Source organism: Elephantulus edwardii, unplaced genomic scaffold (genome assembly GCF_000299155.1).
Source record: "Elephantulus edwardii isolate Elephantulus edwardi_28Jun2011 unplaced genomic scaffold, EleEdw1.0 scaffold00054, whole genome shotgun sequence".
In the NCBI taxonomy this organism is placed as follows: domain Eukaryota; kingdom Metazoa; phylum Chordata; class Mammalia; order Macroscelidea; family Macroscelididae; genus Elephantulus; species Elephantulus edwardii.
The window spans coordinates 3,021,515-3,042,591 of NW_006399804.1; the positions used below are offsets into that span (position 1 = coordinate 3,021,515).

The 21,077-nt window shown below is 37.6% G+C and overlaps 1 protein-coding gene across 2 annotated transcripts in view; it reads right to left on the reverse strand.

Moving 5' to 3' along the window:
• Positions 1–21,077, reverse strand: part of NEBL (nebulette) — a 588,942-nt gene that overhangs the window by 74,677 nt on the left and 493,188 nt on the right. The window contains exons 14-18 of one of the 2 annotated variants that reach the window (XM_006887051.1): positions 20,318–20,428; positions 10,563–10,673; positions 10,292–10,402; positions 5,870–5,974; positions 4,182–4,274 (exon numbers count right to left, since the gene is read on the reverse strand). The exons of the other annotated variant lie outside the window; for it this stretch is intronic. Of the exons in view, the coding sequence (XP_006887113.1) occupies positions 4,182–4,274; positions 5,870–5,974; positions 10,292–10,402; positions 10,563–10,673; positions 20,318–20,428 (531 nt within the window). The remainder of the gene's footprint in view (positions 1–4,181; positions 4,275–5,869; positions 5,975–10,291; positions 10,403–10,562; positions 10,674–20,317; positions 20,429–21,077) is intronic. 2 annotated transcript variants of the gene reach the window in all.

The window sequence follows — 21,077 nt, forward strand, 5'->3', positions numbered from 1 at the left end:
CTAAGGTGTGTCTGATACAGGCCATGGTCTTTGCTATCACTTGTTATGCATCAGAGAGTTGGACAATGACTAAGGAGGACAGAAGGAGAATTGATGCCTTTGAGCTGTGGTGCTGGAGAAGAGCATTGAGGGTACCATGGACTGCCAGGAAAACAAACAGATTCATCCTGGAAAGGGTCAAACCGGGCTGCTCCTTGGAAACTAGGATTCTAAGGCTCCGTCTAACATACTTTGCACATGTTGCAAGGAGGGACAGGTCCTTGGAGAGGAACAACATGCTTGGTAGGGTGGAGGGACAGCGCAGAAGGGGAAGGCCCCCTATGAGGTGGATTGATTTAGTGACTGGGGTAATCAATCAGGGAGATGGGTATGTCGGAGATGGTGCAATTGGCAAAGGACAGAGCAGAGTTTAGGGCTGTTGTACATAGGGTCGCTATGAGTCACAAGTGACTCGATGGCATATAACAACAACAACATTGAAACAGATGAGGGAGAGAACTGTTTAAAGGGGATATATTATTGGGTATTATTTGCATGACAAGAGTCCAGAATAAGAGCTCAAAAGTGAAGTGTACTGGGGGCAGGAGGTTGTTGTATGACAATGAAAGGTTGTGGTGTGTGTTTTTTTCCAAACTAGGGGGAAGGGTGGGCAGGGAGAAAAATGTGCAACCATGAATGAATGGAAATTCAAGTCCTCTATAATCTTTCATTAAAAGCTAAAAAAAACCAAAAAACCCAAAAACAACCAGCACTGGTGACCAACACAACAGCAGCTAACAACAACTCTGCAAGATTATATTAGGAAAAAATTCTCTTTTTTTTATATATATATATATATATATATAGACTCATTGCTTTAATGTAAGAGGCATATGTTGAAACTTAGCAAAAATCTAAATATATACAAATCTGCTTTAGAATTTCTTAACATTTAAAATTTAAATCTGTCTTGATGCAAAGAAACAATGTCTAAATATCCTAGATATTGCCTATATTTTAGTGTCTATGTAATTGATGTAAATAATGTCGCCAATAAAAATCTAAATCTAAAACAGTTAAATTTGAGAATTCTTTGATATAGGCAAACTCAAAATTAAATTCAAGAAACAATTCTTAACTGAGAAAGCTCATAGCTAAAAGGCTTGTAGTCTGAAGGTAGAAAATGTCGAGATCTTTAAATGTTAGAGAATCATATCTTGGTTTGACAGATCTAGCTAATCTTGAAAGGGCAACTTTCCATTTGAATACTAAGCAGGCATTTATGGCACAGCCTCACAGAGATAAAGAACAACTATGCATTTATTGTTTGCTGGAAGAGGCAGCAGGATGCTGGGAGGGGAAATGATATACTGCACTACTTTGTGTGATTTTCCTCGGATGAGAAGCTAAACATGATTAAAGATAAGCATTACTGTTTTGTTTCAGATGACTCTAAACTAATAAAAATGGTGGAGTCATTTCACAATAGGCAAGAAAATTGCACACTACAGAACATTTATACCATTATACACTGATAGGTACATTTCAAGTAGTGCATTTTGAAAATAAAGGAAACAAGCACTCACTCTACTCTTCCATCTCAAGCTGGCTTCTCTACTAGATTTGACACAGGCTCTCACCACCACGATCAGGGCGTGCTCATCATCCTTCACCAGTGTCCTCAGTCTCTCCATGCTTCTCGGCTTTTTTCATGGGATAGACTCATGCATGCTACAACGATTTGCTTACACGAGTATTCTGTAGAGTTCCCCCCCACACTTATATGAATTCATTTTGTAGTGCACTTTATTGCACAGACTTTACTTCCTTGTCTTATTCTTTCCTCCACAAATATCAATGCACCTCATAATCTTAGGATGTTGTATAACCATCTCAGTTACTGACAGATGAGTCTAATCAAAGGCTGTTCCACTTGGATTACTTCAAAAATAGTTCTGGGAGACACTGGCTCCAAGAGTGAAGATGAAGTGATGATTCAAGAAAGATATCTATAGAAAGAGCCCTTTCCCCCCCTTAAACAACAAGTAAAGAAATATACTAAGGGTACATGGAAGAAAACCTTTTAGTAAGAGAAGTAACCATCCATTTTAACATCAAGTACTAAATTGAAGAATTCTTATTAAAAATGAAATACTTTCTCTACTCTACCCACCACCAACAAAAAAGTTATTTTTGTCATTGTTATATACCACAAAGCTGATTTTTACTTATTGTGACTCTAAGTTACAGAGCAGAACTGCTCACAGAATTTTACAGACTGTAATAAGAGTCTTTATAGGAGTAGATCTCCAGGTCTTTGTCTCAAGTAGCTACGGGACAGGTTCAAACCAGTCTTCTGGATAACAACTGAGTGCCTAACCACTATGTCATTAGGGTTCATTAAAGTTGATTGAAGAGTTAGTTATTTTACAAATTATATTAGGACACTTAAGGGAGATCTGGTGGCCTAATGGACAGAGAGTTGAGCTGCCAACCCAAAGGTGAGTGGTTCAATTGCACTCTTTGTAAGCAATATCTTCTTTTGCAATTTATAGTCTATGAAAACCCACTAAAACTCAGCAATGAGTTGGTTCCAACACAATGAGAATGAGACTGAGTTTTTCATTATGATACTGAAAGTATGAAGTTGTTCTGGTTTGTGCTGAAAGCTGGTAAAAAGAGTGTATACACAGGAGCTGGAAGGCAGAAACACAAGTAACTATGCTTCTATAAGTAAACTCAGTAATGTGACTGATAACAGATAAAAAACCGGAAACAAATTGTTTTAAAAAAAAGTGTAAATCTTTGTATAAGCCACTACACAGAAGTTTTGGGGCCTTCAGGCAGGGGAAGTTTCTAGGGTCCTTTTTGTGGTGTGTTACTGTTCTTCTTCCCCCTCAAAAGTGGGCAGCCCTTGAGCCTTAGACTAAGGATAAGGGTGGAGCTTTGTTTGAAGGTATGGATTAATTTTAGAAGAATATTCTTTAAAAGACACAGCAATCATTTGTCTATTTGCTGTACTGAACAACTTGGAGTTGCTGTTATGCTGAACACTATTCCATATCCGTGTCATATGCCATAATGGATACTCAATATGTATAGTGATTCCATAATGGATACTCAATATGTATAGTGATTGGATGAGCTTCCAGACTGATTCATGTTGGGAAGCAGGAGTGTAATCCACACTTCCTAAACTAGGTGCCTCTGAAAACTCTACAAACTGTCTTACACATGTAAAGAAATTATGTTAATCATAGGCAGAGTTCAGGTCTTTTGTGCAAAGCTTACTCTGAGTCATATTTGACTTGACAACACTTAACCACTGCTAACCAGTGCTGTTATATCTGAAGGCATATTCTTCTACTTTGCACATCACTCTTTGTCCATGTGCTATATAAAGTAACCTGGGTTTGCTTATGATGCTGAACCTTGTGCCATGGGATATCAAATACCAGAATGGTTTCCCATTGTGGACAGTTTTTGGTGGAACTCCCAGCTGTAAAACAGGTTGGGAAGCAGGCGTGACAACCACTTTTTAAACCATATGCCTCTGGAAACTCTATGAACTTGGAGGAAAAAATGATAGCTATGGAAAGGCATTAGGTCTTTTGGTCATAGAGTCACTATGAGTTGACCTCGACTCAATGGCAATCAACAACAATCTTCTTATGAGGGTATAAATTCTTTCCTCCAACTTGCAAGAAAGTACTGAAATATATTCTTTCTCGCCAAATTTAATTCATCTAAAATTCTGTTCAAAGAGATAAATTCTAATCATATATCATTACTATTCTATTAAAATTGTGTACCTCTCATGTATTATATCAAAATGAAAACTGCTTTAGGTTCAAGGGTGATAAGGCACCAGTTTTCCTTCTATAAGTTAGACATTTGATATCTGATGAAATAGCTTTTTTAAAAATTTTTGTATTTTTCTTGTTGTGTACTGCCGAGCCAGAGCCAACTGGCACAGGAGGAGATTACCCCTCCTTCTCCAGTGGAGCATGTGATGGATTCAAACCAAGTGCCTTTGGGATTGCAGTGCAGCTTCTTGCCACTAGGCCATCAAAGCCCCCTTGAAATAGCATTTTAACAGAAGGAAGAATCATAGGAAAATGCAGTCAGTTCAATAAAGAATCAACATTTTACTAACTTTTGTCTGCTTTCAGAAAGTATAATTACTGCTTTAGTGAACTTACTGAACTGATATTCTCCTGATTTTTCTTTACGCGTTCAATCTCCGGGGTATCTTTTACTGCTGTGCCAGCTCCTACTTCTTTTTTATAAAATACCTTTATTATAAAAAAAAGGAAAGGACAAAGATTTACTAGAAATTCAAGTCCTAGAACAGATTCTTACAACAGAAAGGTGATTTTTTTAAGATAATAATGTGTTGATAGGCTATTTATAAGTATCAACATTCTAAGTTAGTTTTCAACTATAAAAACAAATATCCAAATTTGGTTCTATTTTACATAATCTTTAAGTGACCCACTAATACCTGCTCAAGCGTGGCTGGTATTTAATTGGTGACATATTATCTGTGCTGAGGATATAAACTGGCAAATTATTAAGGAGTTTCCTCCTTCAAATATAAAACACACATTTTAAAAAGCTCACTAAGCAGTTATCATTTAATTTAAAAACAGCTTGAAATTTAACTGCTACTCTCCAAACAAGATGCTCTCATTCTTTTCACAGAAACTATCAACTCTATTGTCAACATTACTAATTCAGACTATTTTCTTCAACCTCCACTTATATTTAACCTTTTCACACATGTACTCTACTCTCCCAACTCTCATCAGAACTCCTTTCAGATGCAAAGCAAAACAAAAATAGGAGCCTTCCATGCAAAAACAGGATTTAAAGAAGGCATGTAAGGCCTGAACTACTTCCTCTCTTATATCTAGTAATGAGGGAGCCCTCTGTGGGAAACGGAGCCTACTGTATGAGAATTTTCCTCCAGAAACCAGACATATGAAACACTATGGAGCTACAGGAGTTGAAGGCCAAAGTCTCCTTGATGTCCCTGGCAAAACTAAAATTTTCCTTGCTATTGAGCCAGAACTGACTCATAGCTGACCTCCAGCAAGTTTTCAGAGGCTATAGATTAGGCAAAAGGAGATTGTCCATCTTCCTCTAGACGAGTCCCTGGTGGATTTGAACCACCAGAGAGGTGAGGGTTGTGAATTAGCTGTGCAACTCCCTAAGGACTACACCACCAGAGTTCTCTGCAATACGTTCCATTTCACATCATAGTGAACTTGACTTCAACTCTGAGGACTGGGGCTTTTTTTACAAAATAAAATGCTCCTGATTGTCTTAAAACTTTATGGCATTTAAATTATAAAATACCAGCTAAAACTAATAAGTGACTGATCCAGTGCAATTCTAAAATTTTGTCTGTGTGGTCAATTTTATCTACTGTGAATATTTATGCAAACTCTTAATGGTGCCGTGGAAATTTCCATTTTTCAAAATAAATTTTAAAAATAGGAAAGTTTTAACAACTGGTTATGAACAAGTAGACCTATTGATTCTCAGTATGGAAACAAACCGGGAGTTAGGCAGCAAGTCACATTATATGCTTCCTTTCAACTCAGAAGAAAAAATGTTAAGAAGTTTATGATTCTTTGCTGAGTTAAATTTTAAAATTCAGTTAAAAATTACTTGCAGATTAAAACGAGAAAAATTTTAATTTATCATCTTACATAATATTAATAAATTTTAACTTATAATAACATTTTATATTCTTACTTTAAAGAAGTAAAGATAGCACATTTGATAAAGTCAAACAAATCACACTCACACACACAAATATGCCAGGGAAAAATAGTATTTTTAATGCCAAGGAGACAAATGAAAATGAAAGATGTTTACTCACAGTGCTAATGTTTTGTTGTGTTGTCTTAATTCTCTGAATCTCAGGAGTATCCAACACAGTAGAATAGTTTGAAAGCATTTTCTCTGCTTCATCTTTATATTTTTTCTGAAAAAATACAATATGAATCAGAAACTTTATGCATGTGCAAATATGAATACAGTGCATATATGTAAGAGAGAAAACTATTTCTTCCAACTTCAACTTCACTGTATCACATGACCTTAAATTATTTAAGATGCAAAGCAATTGATGCAATAACAAAAAAATAAAGTACAAAGTTGGTGAAGTGAGCAAACAGTCGGCAGAACAGCCTCTATTTTGGCAGTGTAGAGATGGTACGGGGTTCCTCAGGGTTTTTCTCCTATTCCAGTCAGATATCTTGATCAGAACTGCCAGATTCTGCAAAGGTGTGTTTTCTGGTTTGGGGTAGAGACTAGGGTGTGGCTATTGTTCACAATAGGGTGTGATCTGATTGGATTTGGACTTTTATTTGAGTATAGTTTTTCCTAATATTCCATTATTAGTCTTTTTGTTTTAGTTGGTTTTTGTGGATCTCCTGAATAAAACAGGCTTGGAAGCAAAATCTCTATGAACTTGGAGAAAAAATGAAAGTTTTGTGTTCAAGATGTTTGGTTCATAGATTTGCTGTGGGTGCTCTACAACTTTACGACACTTAACAACAACAACAACAACAACATGGCCTTTCCAAGTTTAAAATGTCCTCTTTCATAATCATTTCCAGGGCAGTGTAGCCTTATAGCTCCTCTGAGTAAATTAATATACCGACTTCTGTACCTACTTCTGAGAAGGTTTGCTTCCTACTTAAGAGAAATATATACAATTGATTAAATAACCTAGAGAGAAAGGTAGGCAATCTACTCCCATGTGATTTACAGCCTCTAAAAAACTGCTGGAAGGTCAGCTATGGGTTGTTTCCAAATGGATGGCACATAACAACATACATACTATGAAAGACCTCTTGTGGTGTAAAGGTTTAGCACTAAGTTGTAATCTCAAATGGCAGCAGTTCAAAACCACCAATCACTCACAGGAGAAAAGACCTGATAATCCACTACTATAAAAATTACAGTCTTAGAAATCCTGCTCTCCTGGAGTCACTATGATTTGAAATTTAATTCACAGCACCCACCAACAACATATACTATACATTTTACTGCAATGTAATACTTTTTGTTTTGTTGGCTTGTGCCATTAAGACGATTTTGACCATCTTAAAGGTTTTTTTTCTTATTTATGATTCTTATAGGGAGAAATTTCCAGCTCTTTTTCTCTCAGGTCCATGGGATAGGTTCAAACTACCAACCTTTTGATTAATAGCTAACTAACCATTATACCACAAGGGCTTAGTTACATAGGAGTACCAGCACTTCCACAGTTCTTACTATGTAATGCGTACTGTTCCTCAGTTTCCACTCTGTTCTGGTCAAAATACTTAACTTTATTCAGTTGTTGTTATTGTTATGTGCCTTCCCAGTCACTCATAGCGACCCTATGTACAACAGCCCTAAACCCTGCTCTGTCCTGTGCCACTCGCACTGCAACTGACACTCTCACCCCGATTACCCCAGTCCCTGAATCAATACACCTCATAGAGGGTCTTCCCCTCCTACGCCATCCCTCCACCCTCCAAAGCATGATGTCCCTCTCTAAGGACCTGTCCCTCCTTACAACATGTCCAAAGTATGTCAGATGAAGCCTCAGAATCCTTGCCTCCCAGGAGCTGCCCGGTTTAACCTGCTCCAGAATGAGTCTGTTTGTTTTCTTGGCAGTCCATGGTATAGTCAATACTCTTCTCCAGCACCACCGTTCAAAGGCATCAATTCTCCTTAAATCCGCTCTAGTCACTGTCCAACTCTCCGAAGTGATTGCAAAGACCATAGCCTGTATCAGGTGCATCTTAGTCTCCAGAGTGACACCATTGCTTTTCAGTGCTTAATTCAGTACTTAACTAATTTATTCAACTAGTACTTACTTTCAGTGCTTTATTTAGTAGTTACATAATTTATTCATCTAGTATTTTATTCATTAAAATACGTACATAATTTATTCAATTGACTAAACATATTCTATTTATTCAAAGAAGATACCATTATCTTCATATTACTAAGAGGGAAACTGAGGCACTAGTCAGAATTAGATCTAAGATTAAATCCAGTCAGTAAAGTAGATAATTATGACCCATGGCTACTTGCTAAGAACTGTAACCACTGCTCATGCTGAATATACCACTGTGTCACTGCATCCTCTGACATAGTCCATTGTAGCCTACACTGATGAAAATCAAATGCATCCTTGTGTCACACACAAAACACCAACACTGTTCATTAAAGCAAAAGATCTGACAGCTCAGGCATCACTTCCTCTGGGAAGCCTTCATTTGATAATTTCAATCTCTAATAGTATTCTCATTATTTATGACACTTCTATTTGTATGAAGATTTGATTATTAAATTCAACTACAAATCTCCAAGGGTGAAACCATTTCTAATTCTGCATGTAAATAAGTGTTAAGGAAGTATCTGCTGAATGAATGAATGAATGAATGAATGAGCTTAGCATTCTAGAGGTAACAATTTTTCTCTATTCACTCAAACAGCCATTTGTCCATTTTGTGCATTTATCTAGGTTTTTATTTCTGACAATACAACTACAGCCAACTTCTCTGAGTCCATGTTCCATCAAGATGCTTTGGGGACAGATACACATGCACTCTGACACCAACCCAACTGTCTTCTCATCTCAGAAGGCTAAGAAGCAGGCGAATCCTTTGACTTTATGACCCTGCCATCTTGATACTGCCATCAGAACCAGTGACTCTCCTTGTTCATATTTCAAACAAAACTTTTTTAAAATTGAGCAAAATGTTACTAAAAATCATCTTCAGCATAAAATTCATTAATAAAATTTAATTCTTTTGTCAATTTCCTAAAACCATATCAATTTTCATAATTCTCCATTACTATTTTTTTTCCTTTGGGACTCATTCTCTTCCACATAAATTTATCATGAAGACTTTATTAACTCATGCATATTTGTGCCTAAATTAGGTATGTCAGAAACTTTCACTAAGTATTTTCTTTTGTTATCATTCTTCCTCTCACATTCAATTTGGGTTTTGTTTGTTGTGTTTTGTTTTGTGGTTTTTTTTTCCTAAAAAAAATATCTGCCAGTTATACTCGGAATATTTCAATTTACCAAAAATACTTAATTCACTTAATGTCAGTCAATATTAAATCTGTCCAAAGCACTTAAGTCTTCATTTAATGTTCGTTAATAGTAAATTTCACTTTTTGTTTTGTTTTGTTTTAAATAAAATCAATGGTTTTATTTGGCACTGGTGGCCTAGTGGTAAGAAGCTGCACTGCAATCCCAAAGACATGCAGCAGTTCAAATCCACCAGCTGCTCTGCAGGAGAAGGATGTGCAATCTCCTCCTATTTGAATTACCGCCCCTGAAAACTCACTGGAGGGTTAGCTGTGGGTCGGTTCCATCTCAGTGGTACACAACAACAACAAAATTTTAGTAATAGTATATACACTATGAAATAGATAAAAGACAAATGTTGCTTTTATGTGCTGCCAAGTGAACTTTAATCCATAGTCACCTGTATGATTGAGGAGAACCTCACATAGGCTTGTCTAAGGTATAATCTTCTTCCCAGGGGGCTTCTGGGTGGGTTCTAACTATTACTTTTTGGTTATGAGCTAAAGGTTAACCATAGTACTACCAATGCTGCTTGTAAGACAAGTGCTTTGTAACTATTTTCCTGTTATATAAATGAGCTAAGAACTTGAGATTCAAATATCAACACAATTTAAAGAGAAAGGTCAAAATGTCCTTCAAATCAAAGGTCTCAGTAGAGACTTCAGTAACATGCAACGGGCTGCCAAAATGAATAAACAAATATATCCTGGAAAAAAATACAGACGGAACACTCCTAAGCAGGTAAGACTTTGTCTCACACACTTCAGGTATGTTATAAAGAGGAGTCAAAGGCTGGAGAAGAGACACAATGCTTGGACAAGCAGAGGATTAGCAAAAAGAGGAAGGTTTTCCACAAGATGGAACGATGCACAATTGCAACAGTGGGTGCAAAGGCAGCAGAGAATGTGAGGACAGCACGGCATCAGGCAGTTCTGTTTTGTTGTACACACAGTCACTGTAGGTTGTGGCTGACTAGACTGCACTTTAACCATAGCAAATGTCTGTCAAATCCAAACTACAGACGTTGCCTCCTTCATTGGTGATGCTAATCAAGTTCAGTCAAGTGTTCCTTTATAATTGGGTGCACTGACTTTCAATGTAAAGTCATCAAGATGAAATAAAACCCAGAGATACACAAAAAACATAGTGCTTAGGTATTAGAGCCCACTGTTCGGAGTTCCTTCATTATCCACTGACCTGGCTATAGATTTCAGATGCTCTCTTGGCGCGAAGCATATCTGGGATATCCATGCTCACCTGCATTCCTTTCCCTTTTATTTCATTTTCCAAGTCTTTCTTATATTCTTTCTAAGAAAACAGAAAATACTTTTCAGAGCAATGTGGTAGATAGAACCATGTGGCTGTGACAAGTCTACACATAAACCACTTCAAAAGAGGGATTCTTATTATATTGCATGTATTATTTGATTAGGGTTTTTTTCCATTTTCTGTCATATTTCATTCTTACCTGGCTGACAATTTCAGATGCTTTCTTAGCTCGCTGAATATCCAGAGTGTCTGAGTCCACCTGCATGCCTTTCCCCTTAATTTCAGTCTCCAGATCCTTTTTATAGTCTTTCTGTGCAAAATAAGACATGTAATTAGAATACTACAACAACTTGAAAAATTACATTGAATAATTGCAAAGTTATTTGTCATCAAGACCATATCTTCTGGAGATGAGTTGGACCCTTATTTTTTTTACAGTTCTACAAATAGTGTTTTCACTTGCAGTAGGAACTCAAACTTGGAGTGACTTCTTCACAAGCAATCAGAAAGATATTCACCATTAATCTAAATTAAGGTTGGAGATTCTAGGCGTGAGGCTATTTTAAAATGACTAAATTGAATGTAGTGGCTAATATACTGGTAACTTGGTTGATAAAGATAAATGAAACATAAAGTTACAACTTTTGGCCTGTGATAAGTAATTGTTCATTGCTTCCCTAGAATATGCACTCTCTCTTCTTGTTAACAGGCAGTTCCCAGATTTGACAGTGGGTAATATCTCTCCTACTTAAACCATGCAGCTTGGGTGGGACTTTTTCAGTAGTTTGGGGTCTGTGGAATTTATGTAATTCTTTAAAATCAACTTGGCTCATCATAACATGAAATGGCCTTATTTTGATTTCCACGTAAGACATAAAGAAGGGGGAAAAAAAACCACAAAAAAACCCAACAAACATCAAGACAAAGCTCTGTCTTTCCTACTGGACATAAAATGAAGAAGAATGTAGCTCTTTGAAGCTGTGACAGGCTCTCTGAAAATAGAAGAAAGCCTGCCTGGAAACTGAAAGATAGAAAACACCACATCTTGATCACATTATATATAGTCATGTCTAAGGAGGACATTCTTATACTATCTAGCAAAAAACAAACAAGCAAGCAAAACCGTAAAGACAAAAACCAAACCCCACTGCTCTCAGGGTGATTCTGACTCACAGCAACTCCTTTGTAGCAAAGCAGAATTGCAACTCCTTTGTAGCAAAGCATTATTGCTCAACACAAGTTTTTGGTTTGATGGTGTTTGTTTGATTGCTTGTTTTTTTTTTTCAGGGTGGGGGGAATTGTAATCTCCATAGAAGGAAGCCCTGGTAGCTTAGTGGTAAAAAGTTGAGCTGCTAAACCCAGGGTACATGGTTCAAATCCACCAAATGCAATACAGGAAAAAGATGGACAATCCCGTTTCATTTACAACCTCTGAAAACCTACTGGAGGGTCAGCTACGAGTTGGTTCCAAACTGATGGTACACAAAAACAACAACAACAATCTTCATAAAAGCAGACCACAAGACCTTTATTCCATAGCAATTCTGGATAGTACTAAACCCATCAATCTTTTTTGTAGTAGTTACTTAAAAATCACTTGTACCGCCCATATATCGTGTATAGTCCAAGGACAATAAACTACTTTGTTTAATCCAATGTATGATGAGCTATATTATGACATAATTACAAAATAATACTAATTGGCAAAGACAGAAGATATATTTGGAAATTCTGCTCATTTTCACAGATTTACATTCTCATTTCTACGTTTCTGGATAAAAAAATTAAATAACAATCTTTAATTTCAAAAAATAAATTTTTGATAATGCTTAAAATTTTACTTTTTCAATATATATGCATCCTCAATTTTAGTTAAACCCATTTAAAACTTAAAAAAAATCTGAAGGACATTATATGTAGAAACTGAAGTATTGGGCATTGATACCACAAAGAACCAAAGTAGAAGCATACTATTTAATTTTTCACTATGAATTTAAAATCTAAAAGCATTCGAGAACATAAAGAGATTATCTAAATCACGAGTAGAACCAGTCATTTATTGTTATTAAGCAAAATATCCCAAAGCACATACAATTTAAAACATCAACACAATAGTGCTACATTATAATAGGGTAAATTGCAATGTGTAATTGTGATAAGAGCCTTTGCTTTAGTCAAGTTTGCTAATGTCCTGCTTACTTAAACAATTTGGTCAAGCCCACAAATACAGGATGGTTTAACTGTGGGAAACCAGTCACATATTAATAAACTACAGTGACATTCCTTGAACAATAAGATGTATTTTTCAAAACAATCTATGTGCAATTTATTTATAGGAAACTCTCATTTTTGGTGGAAAAATATCTGAAAGCCTGTCAACTTGGCCAAATGTGACAAGGCTATGATTATATGTAAATGAGACATTTAGATGACAAACATCACACTATCACCAAAATTGGTTTGGGCTGTATGTAACCATAACAAAGCCAATTCCTCTATTTTTTACCCCAGGTTCTCAATAATTAAATTTGCACTATATTTTCTAACATACAGTCTCAAAAACTACAGAGGAATCCAAAGTAACATATTTTTTTTTTTTAACTTGGAAATAAATTTTACTAGCCTTAGTTTATAATAACTGGTTCTAAAAAGTAAGCCATTTGCAAATTTTTTTCTCAATTTTTTAACACCTTTATTTATCAAGGCTTGTGGCTTTCCTTTGGGGATCTATCTTGCATAGGATTCATTGTTGTTGTTGTTATGTGCCGTCAAGTCACCTACATCCCATAGCAACCCTATGTACAACTCTAAACCTTGCTCTATATTATGTTCCAATCTCACTGTCTCTGACACACCTAACCCAATTACCCCAGTCACTGAATCAATTCACCTCATAAAAGGTCTTTCTATCTTGCCCTGTACCTCCACCCTCCCAAGAATGACATCCTTCTCCAAGGACTGATCCCTCCTTGCAACATGTCCAAAGTATGTCAGATGAAGCTTCAGAATCCTTGCCTCCAAGGAGCAGCCTGGTGTAACCCTCTCCAGGACAAACCTGTTTGTTCTCTTAGAAATCTATGGTATATCCAGTACTCTTCTCCAGCACCATAGCTCAAAGGCATCAATTATTTTTCTATCATCCCTAGTTGTTGTCCAGCTCTCTGACACATAGCAAGTGATTGCAAAGGCCATGGCCTGCATCAGGTGCACCTTAGTCTCCAGAGTGACATCGTTGCTCTTCAGTACTTTGAACAGGTCTCTTCCTTTCCCAAAGCAAAATGTGTTTTAATTTCCTGGCTGCTGGTGTCAAGAGTGTTGACTGTGGAGTCAAGCAAACTAAAGCTGTTTACAATCTCAATCTCTTCACCATCTATCATAATGTTGCCAATCAGCCCAGTGGTGAGAATCTTTGTTTTCCTCAATCTATACTGAAGAATTCATTAAACTTCTTAAATCTTATTATTCTTGTCTTTCATGATATCAAGGAGTTTGGGGCTAGCATATCTTCAAGGATACTCTGCATTTTTCCTCCTCCTGTTCTGAAATTCTAATCAAGTATAAATTAACCTTTTTTATAATCCTGTTAGAAAGCCACATAACCCTTAGGCTTTCCTCATTCTTTTTTTTTTAATTGTTTCTAAAATTGGTATCAAGAGACTTGTTCTACACTTTGTTGACTCTTAAACTGATTCAATTCTACTTCTATGCCCTTCCACTCTTATTGTGTGCAATCAAGTACAAATTGACTGGACCCTCCAGTGGATTTTCAAAGGCTATCTATCCATTTTTCTGTTGCTCTTATGTGCCAGTGAGTCAAAGTGACCCTTCAGCAGTTTTTCAGGGGCTTTAAATGGTGTAGGAGCAGACTGCCCTCCTTTTTTCCACAGTATTCTTCAATTAAGCTATCTATTTCTGATATTTTACTATAAATCTGGGTTATTAGCTTCTATTTTAATTGTTTCTGTTTGTCTGTTTGCTATCTTTTTTGTTTGTGTATTATTTTCCAGAGTTTCCCTAGAGTTTTGTCTGTTTTCCTTGATCTACTTCTTGATTACTTTGAGGATCTTAATGAAAGTTCTTAAAATTCTTTTATAGGCAGTTCCATTATCACATCTTCTTCAGGAGAGTTTTTGGTCTCACTTTGTTTTTTCAAATCTTTGCTAGAGAAGGATATCTAAAGGATCTGTATCTTAAGGAGTTGCCATTTGGGCACTCTCCCTCAATAAGCATCTCACGTAAGGAATATGCTTAGAAGCCTGCTATTAGGTAAAGGTGTGAAATAGAAAATTTCCGTTCTTTCCACATTTTCTACAAGGCAAAGATGCAGTCTCTTAGCTTTAACTCTCATGAGGATGATTTTGCAACCTTCTCCAGTCTTAAAACTCTAGCTCTGTTCCAATCTTGTACTTTGGACACACACTCAAATTCATAGCAAGAAAATTTTCAGAGGATTATTTGTGATTGGATTTTTATTAAATAAGTAATTAATTATTTGCTAGATACTTTGGTGTCATTGCTGTTCAGGACTGTCAAGTTGGAACTGACTGATAGTTGATCCTCCAGTAAGTTTTTAGAGGCAGTATATTCCAGAGAAGAGATTATTCACCCTTGTCCTGAGAAGCAGTGACTGGATTCAAATAGTGTGCTTTGGGGATTACAGAACAGCTTCTTAGCACTAGACCATCAGAGTTCCTTCCCTCAATGGAGGTAATATTGCTGTTGTTATTGTTGTTGTTGTTACATGCCATTCAGTTGGGTGGGACTCACAGTAATCCTATGTACAACAGTCCTAAACCCTATTCTATCCTGGGCCAACCTTATTGTCTCTTGACACACCTACCCCCATTACCCCAGTTACTAAACTGATCCATCTCATGGAGGGTCTTCCTCTCTTGTGCTGTCCCTCTACCCTCCCAAATATGACGTTCCTCTACAATACTGGTCCCTCCTTGTAACATGTCCAAAGTAAGTCAGACAAAGCTTCAGAATCCTTGCTTCCAAGAAGCAGCCCTGTTTCACCCTCTCCAGGATGAACCTGTCTGTTCTCCTAGCTGTCCATGGTATATGTATGTTCAACACTCCTCTCCAACACCACAGCTCACAGCTCAAAGGCATCAATTACCTTTCTATCATCCCTAATCATTGTACAGATCTCTGATGCATAGCAAGCAATCACGAAGAATATGGCATATATTAGGCACACCTTAGTCTCCATCCTGACATCATTGCTCTTTAGTACTCTGGAGAGTTCCCTGACAGCTGACTTTTCCCAATGCAATTAATCTCTTGATTCCTGGCTGCTGGTACCAAGAGTGTTGATTGTGGAACCAAGCAATCAAAAACAATCTCAATCTCTTCATTATCCATAATATGCTGCCAGCTGGCCCAGTGGTGAGAATCTTTGTTTTCTTGATTTTTGAGCTTCAATACATATTGAAGACTGCAGTCCTTGACCTTCTGGAGTAAGCACTTCAGGTCCTTTTCAGTTTCAGCAAGCAGAATTGTGTCATCTGCGTAACGCAGGTTGTTGATGAATCCTCCTCCAATCCTGATGTCACATTCCTGCTCATAGAGCCCAGCCTCTTGGATGATTTGTTCTGCATATAGATTGAAAAGGTATGGAGACAGAATACATCCCTGCCATACACCCTTCTCGATGTTGAACCATGACGTGTCTCCTTGCTCTGTTCTGATGACTGCCTCAAGTATAGGTTTCATAAGCACAATCAAATGTTCTGGGATTCCCATTCTTCTCAGAGTCAGCCACAGTTTGCTGTGATCCACACAGTCAAAAGTCTTTGCATAGTCAATGAAATACACATAGACATTCCTCTAGTACTCTTTGATTTCAGCTAAGATTCATTTAACATTAGCGACAATATCCCTAGTACCACATCCTCTTCTAAACCCAGCCTGCACATCTGGTAGTTCTCTGTTGATGTGTTGCTCCAGTTGTTTTTGGAAAATTTTCAGTAGAAACTTGCTTGCATGTGATATTAATGATATTGTTCGATAATTTACACACTCTTTCAGGTCACCTTTCTTTGGAATGGGAACAAATATCGATCTCTTCCAGTCAGTTGGCCAGATGGCTGTCTCCCAGATTTCTTGGCACAACTTGGTGAGCACATCCAGGGCAGCATCTGTTCACTGAAATATGACAATTACTGCTGGTAGGTTCTCTAAAGTCAGAACCAATCCATAGCTAACCCTCCAGTGAATTTACAGAGGTAGTAAATCTCAGGAGAGGAAAATGCCCATTTCCTTCTGTAGAGCAGCTATTGGATTCAAACTGAGAGCCTTTGAGGTAGCAGCACAATCCTTTACGATTAAGCCACCCTAGATCACAGAAACAGTGCATGATTTACAATCAGGAAAGGTGTGTGTCAGGGATGTAATCTTTCTCCATGCTTATTCCATTTTTGTGCTGAGCAAATAATTCATGAAGGGGGACTCTATGAAGAGGAATGTGGCATCAGGACTGGAGCAAGGGTCATCAACAAGCTGAGTTATGCAGATGACACAACTTTGCTTGCTGAAAGTGAGGAGGATATGAAACATTTGCTGGAGAAGAACAAGGACTACAGCCTTGAGTATGGATTACATCTCAACATCAAGAAAACAAAGGTCCTCACCAAAGGAACAACATCATGATAGATGGGAAAAGGACTGAAACTGTCAATGATTTCATCTTGCTTGGATCTACAATCAACACCTTTGGTACCAGCAGTCAGGAAATCAGGAGGTGCATTGCACTGGGCAAGTTGGCTGTCAGGGAGTGCTCTCCAAATTGAGAAATAATGATCCCAGTTTGAAGACCAAAGTGGCCTAATTCAGGCCATGATACTCTCAATGACTGCTATATGTCAGAGAGCTAAACAATGAACAAAGATAAGAGAAGAAGAATTGATGCCTTTCAGTTGTAGTGCTGGAGAAGATTACGGAATATCCCAGGGACTGTCAAAGAATGTACATATGTCTTGGAGAAGTTGCAGCCAAGGTGCTCCCTGGGGACAAAGATGGTGAAGAGGCAAAGAAGGCTAACTACATATCTCATATTTTGGACATGGAGCGAGTCCAAGCTATTCATCAGAGAGTGACAATATGCTTGAAAAGATGGAGGGTCAGCAATGGAAAGGAAGACCTCAATGGGATGGAATGATAAAGTGATTTCAGAAAAGGGCTCTAGTGTATCAGAGATTATAAGAATGTAAGAATGGCACAGAACAGGACAGGGATCAGACCTGTTGTGTTCATAGGGTCATTATGTGTAGTACTCGACAGCACCTAAGAACAACAACAAACACTGTGCAGTTCAGAGAAAGCTCTTATAAGGACATACTACTTAAGCAGAATAAGGAAGCTTATCAAGGTCAGTAATCATATGACATTTGTAATATCTCTGCCTAATCCAATCATCTAAACCCATTTCACTGGACAGTGACAACACAGTAATAAAAATTAATCAGCTGCCTCCCATCATTCACATTTCTTAGGCATGAATCAACGTAGATCAGCTCTTTCTACCCACTCAGGTCACCAAGTTTCTCTTAAGAGTGAGCCTGCTGGAGCCCCACACCTAACAAGTCCTGCTTGAAGTTAGCAAGCATTTTTCATCTCTACAACTCAATTTTTTCTTCACAAACGCTGCTTATAAATCATCTCTTTCAAGATAATGTCCAGTAATCTTTCATACTGTTAAAAAAAGTGAGGAGGTGATACCAGTTTTGGAGTACTTTTTTAAAAAAAATATTCACATGGCCTGACTCATAATTTTGGAATCTCCATTTCTACCTATCTTGGTATCTAACACAACAATTCTAAGCTAACGTCCTTTTGTAAACTATATGAAGCGTGAAAAAGGTTGCTATGAATTGAAGAAATTGGCCATTCAGAATATATAATATCTCTATCCAAAATGTTAACTGCAGATATTTCAGGCATCAACAGAAGCTATCCTGAGACCATGCAACCAAATCACACAGACAGTCATCAATGACATTAGTCTCAAGAGGTAGCATTCAAGTTCAACTCAAAGTTGTAAACACAGATATGCCAAGATAAATATCAGATACATATTCTATATAGTCTAAACAGAAGGTCAGTGGTTCAAATCTACTGGCTTCTCTGAGGAAAAAAGTTGAGCAGACTCCTCCAATGGAAGGTCGCCTTCACTGAACAGCAGTGGGCTATTCTATGTTGTTATGTGCCATTGAGTCAGCTGCAACCCATAGTGACCCTATGTACAGCAGCTCTGAACCCTGCCTTGTCCTGAGCCAATAAAACTAATTCTGACACAACAACCCATATTGTCCCAGTTGCTATATCAATTCATCTCATCTGGGGTCTTCCTCTCTTACATTGTCCCTCCACCATTCTGAGCATGATGTCCTCCTCCAAGGACCAGTCTCTCCTGGCCACGTGCCCAAAATATGTGAGATGAAGCTTCAAAATCCTAGCCTCCAAGGAGAAACTTGGTTTTACCTTTTCCAAGACAGACCTATTTGTTTTCATGGCAGGTCTTGCTATATTCGACTCTTCTCGACCACCACAATTCAAAGGTATCGATTCTTCTTCTCTCATCCTTAGTCATTGTCCAGCTCTCTGATACAAAGCAAGTAACTACGAAGACCATGGCCTGGATTATGTGCACCTTAGTGCACATAATAGGGCTGTTCTCTACAATATCATGTTGTACCATCATTATTTATGTTTGTTTATTCAGGAAACATCCTGAGTTAATCCTTAGTAGCCTAAATCAATACATTCTAGCAGTCTAAATTAAAGCAAAGAGAACTCTGGTGGCATAATTTAGAGGGAGTTATGCTGCTAACATAAAAGCAGCACTTCAAAAGGGCTTCCAATTCACCAGTAGCTCTGATGAGAAAGATGGCCTTGGAATAACTTCTAGAGTGTCAGCGAATGGTCTGTTTCAATTTGAAGGTGATGAGTTGAGCTGAGATTAATGCAAAGCTGTCTGGTGGCATACCACTATTGGTTTCTAGTGGAAAAGATGAGCAGTCTTCTCTCCTACCATTTACAGCCTCAGAAACTCAACGAAGAGTCCTCTACTTGTACGCTCCAACTCAACAACAATCAATGTGAGTTTTGAGAGATCAATGCAGAAGGTGGTTCAGTGGTGGAATTCTCATCTTCCACAACAAGAATCCCTCATGGCACCTCACTCACAGGCACTATCCAACAGCCAACTGAGGCCTGTGTGATGTTAAATAGGATACAGTATAGCTTCTAGTCTAAAATGGACTAAGTGAGAAAGGCCTGACAATCTATTTCAGAAAATCTATCTAAGGATAGGAATCAGATCTGCAACTGGTCAGAGGATCGCCCAGGGCTGGGCAAGATTTTGTTTTATTTTGCTTGAGGTCACCAATCATTGGAGGTCAACTCAGCAATTGCCAGTAACAAAAGATAAATGTAAAATTTATTGCATAAAGGGATAAAATAAGAAGGTATGGATTTATGTGTTCAATCCAAATGCCTCTTCCCATGTTCCCTGTAATACTTTAAAAGATATTAACATGACCAAAATGCAAATTTTCCAAGTAAGTATAATTTTTAAAAAGATCTGCAATATTTACATTTATACTTGTTAAATTACCCAGAGGAACCAAAATCCACAGTTCTCTAGCCGATTTCAACTCATTACAATACTGTACGGAACTACCGGGCTGTTCCACATGGTTTCCAATATCAGAAATCTTTATGGAAGCAGACTGCCTCAGACTATCTATCTTGTTCTCATTGTGTAACTAACTGCTGGTTTGAACTGATGACCTTTTGGTTAATAGCCATATGCTTTTATGCAAAGGGCCTCCTGGGGCTCTTACACTAGCCACAAGATTTAGGAAATTCCACATACCAATCTATTTGCTAATATGATTTATTAAATTCCAAAATATGAACTTCAAGGTTGGCATCATTCACTCTACTAACCTCACTAGCTATCTCCGAAGCTTTTTTGGCCCGTTGTATCTCAAGGGTGTCAGTGCCAATTTGCATTCCCTTCCCTTTAATCATTAACTCCAGGTCTTTTTTGTATTCTTTCTGTAAAAATGAAGATTATATAACATTCAAACACTCTGTGGACAAATGCATATCTATATTAAAAGAAAATGGAAAAAAATAAGTATATTTTAAAAACAAAGAAAACATAATTCACTTTGTACTATTCATGATTACCTAAAAGTGGCATTTTCTGAGTTGCTTAGAACTCCAACTTCTGTTCACATTGAAGTATATAAAACTTGAGATTTTTCTAATAAAAAAATCAAACTGCCAAAATGAGAATCTTCAATGATAATTGTCTTGAAGGGGCTGAGGACTAGGTGGCTGGGAGGACAATGTAAAGCTGTGGTGTTGGAGAATAGAGTGTTGAATATACCATGGACTGCTAGGAGAACAAACATTTGTCCTAGAGAGGGTGAAGCCAGAATGCTCCTTGGAGTCAAGGATTCTGAAGCTTCGTCTGACATACTTTGGGCATGTTGCAAGGAAGGACTGATTGTTGGAAAGGGACATCATGTTTGGGAGAGTGGAGGGACAGCACAGGAGAGGAAGACCCTCAATGAGATGGATCAATTCTGTGGGTGGAGTGGTGGGAATGAGTGTGTCTAATACGGTGAGGTTGGCACAGGATAGAACGGTGTTTAGGGCTCCTGTACATAGGGTCGCTATGAGTCGCAAGTGATTCGAT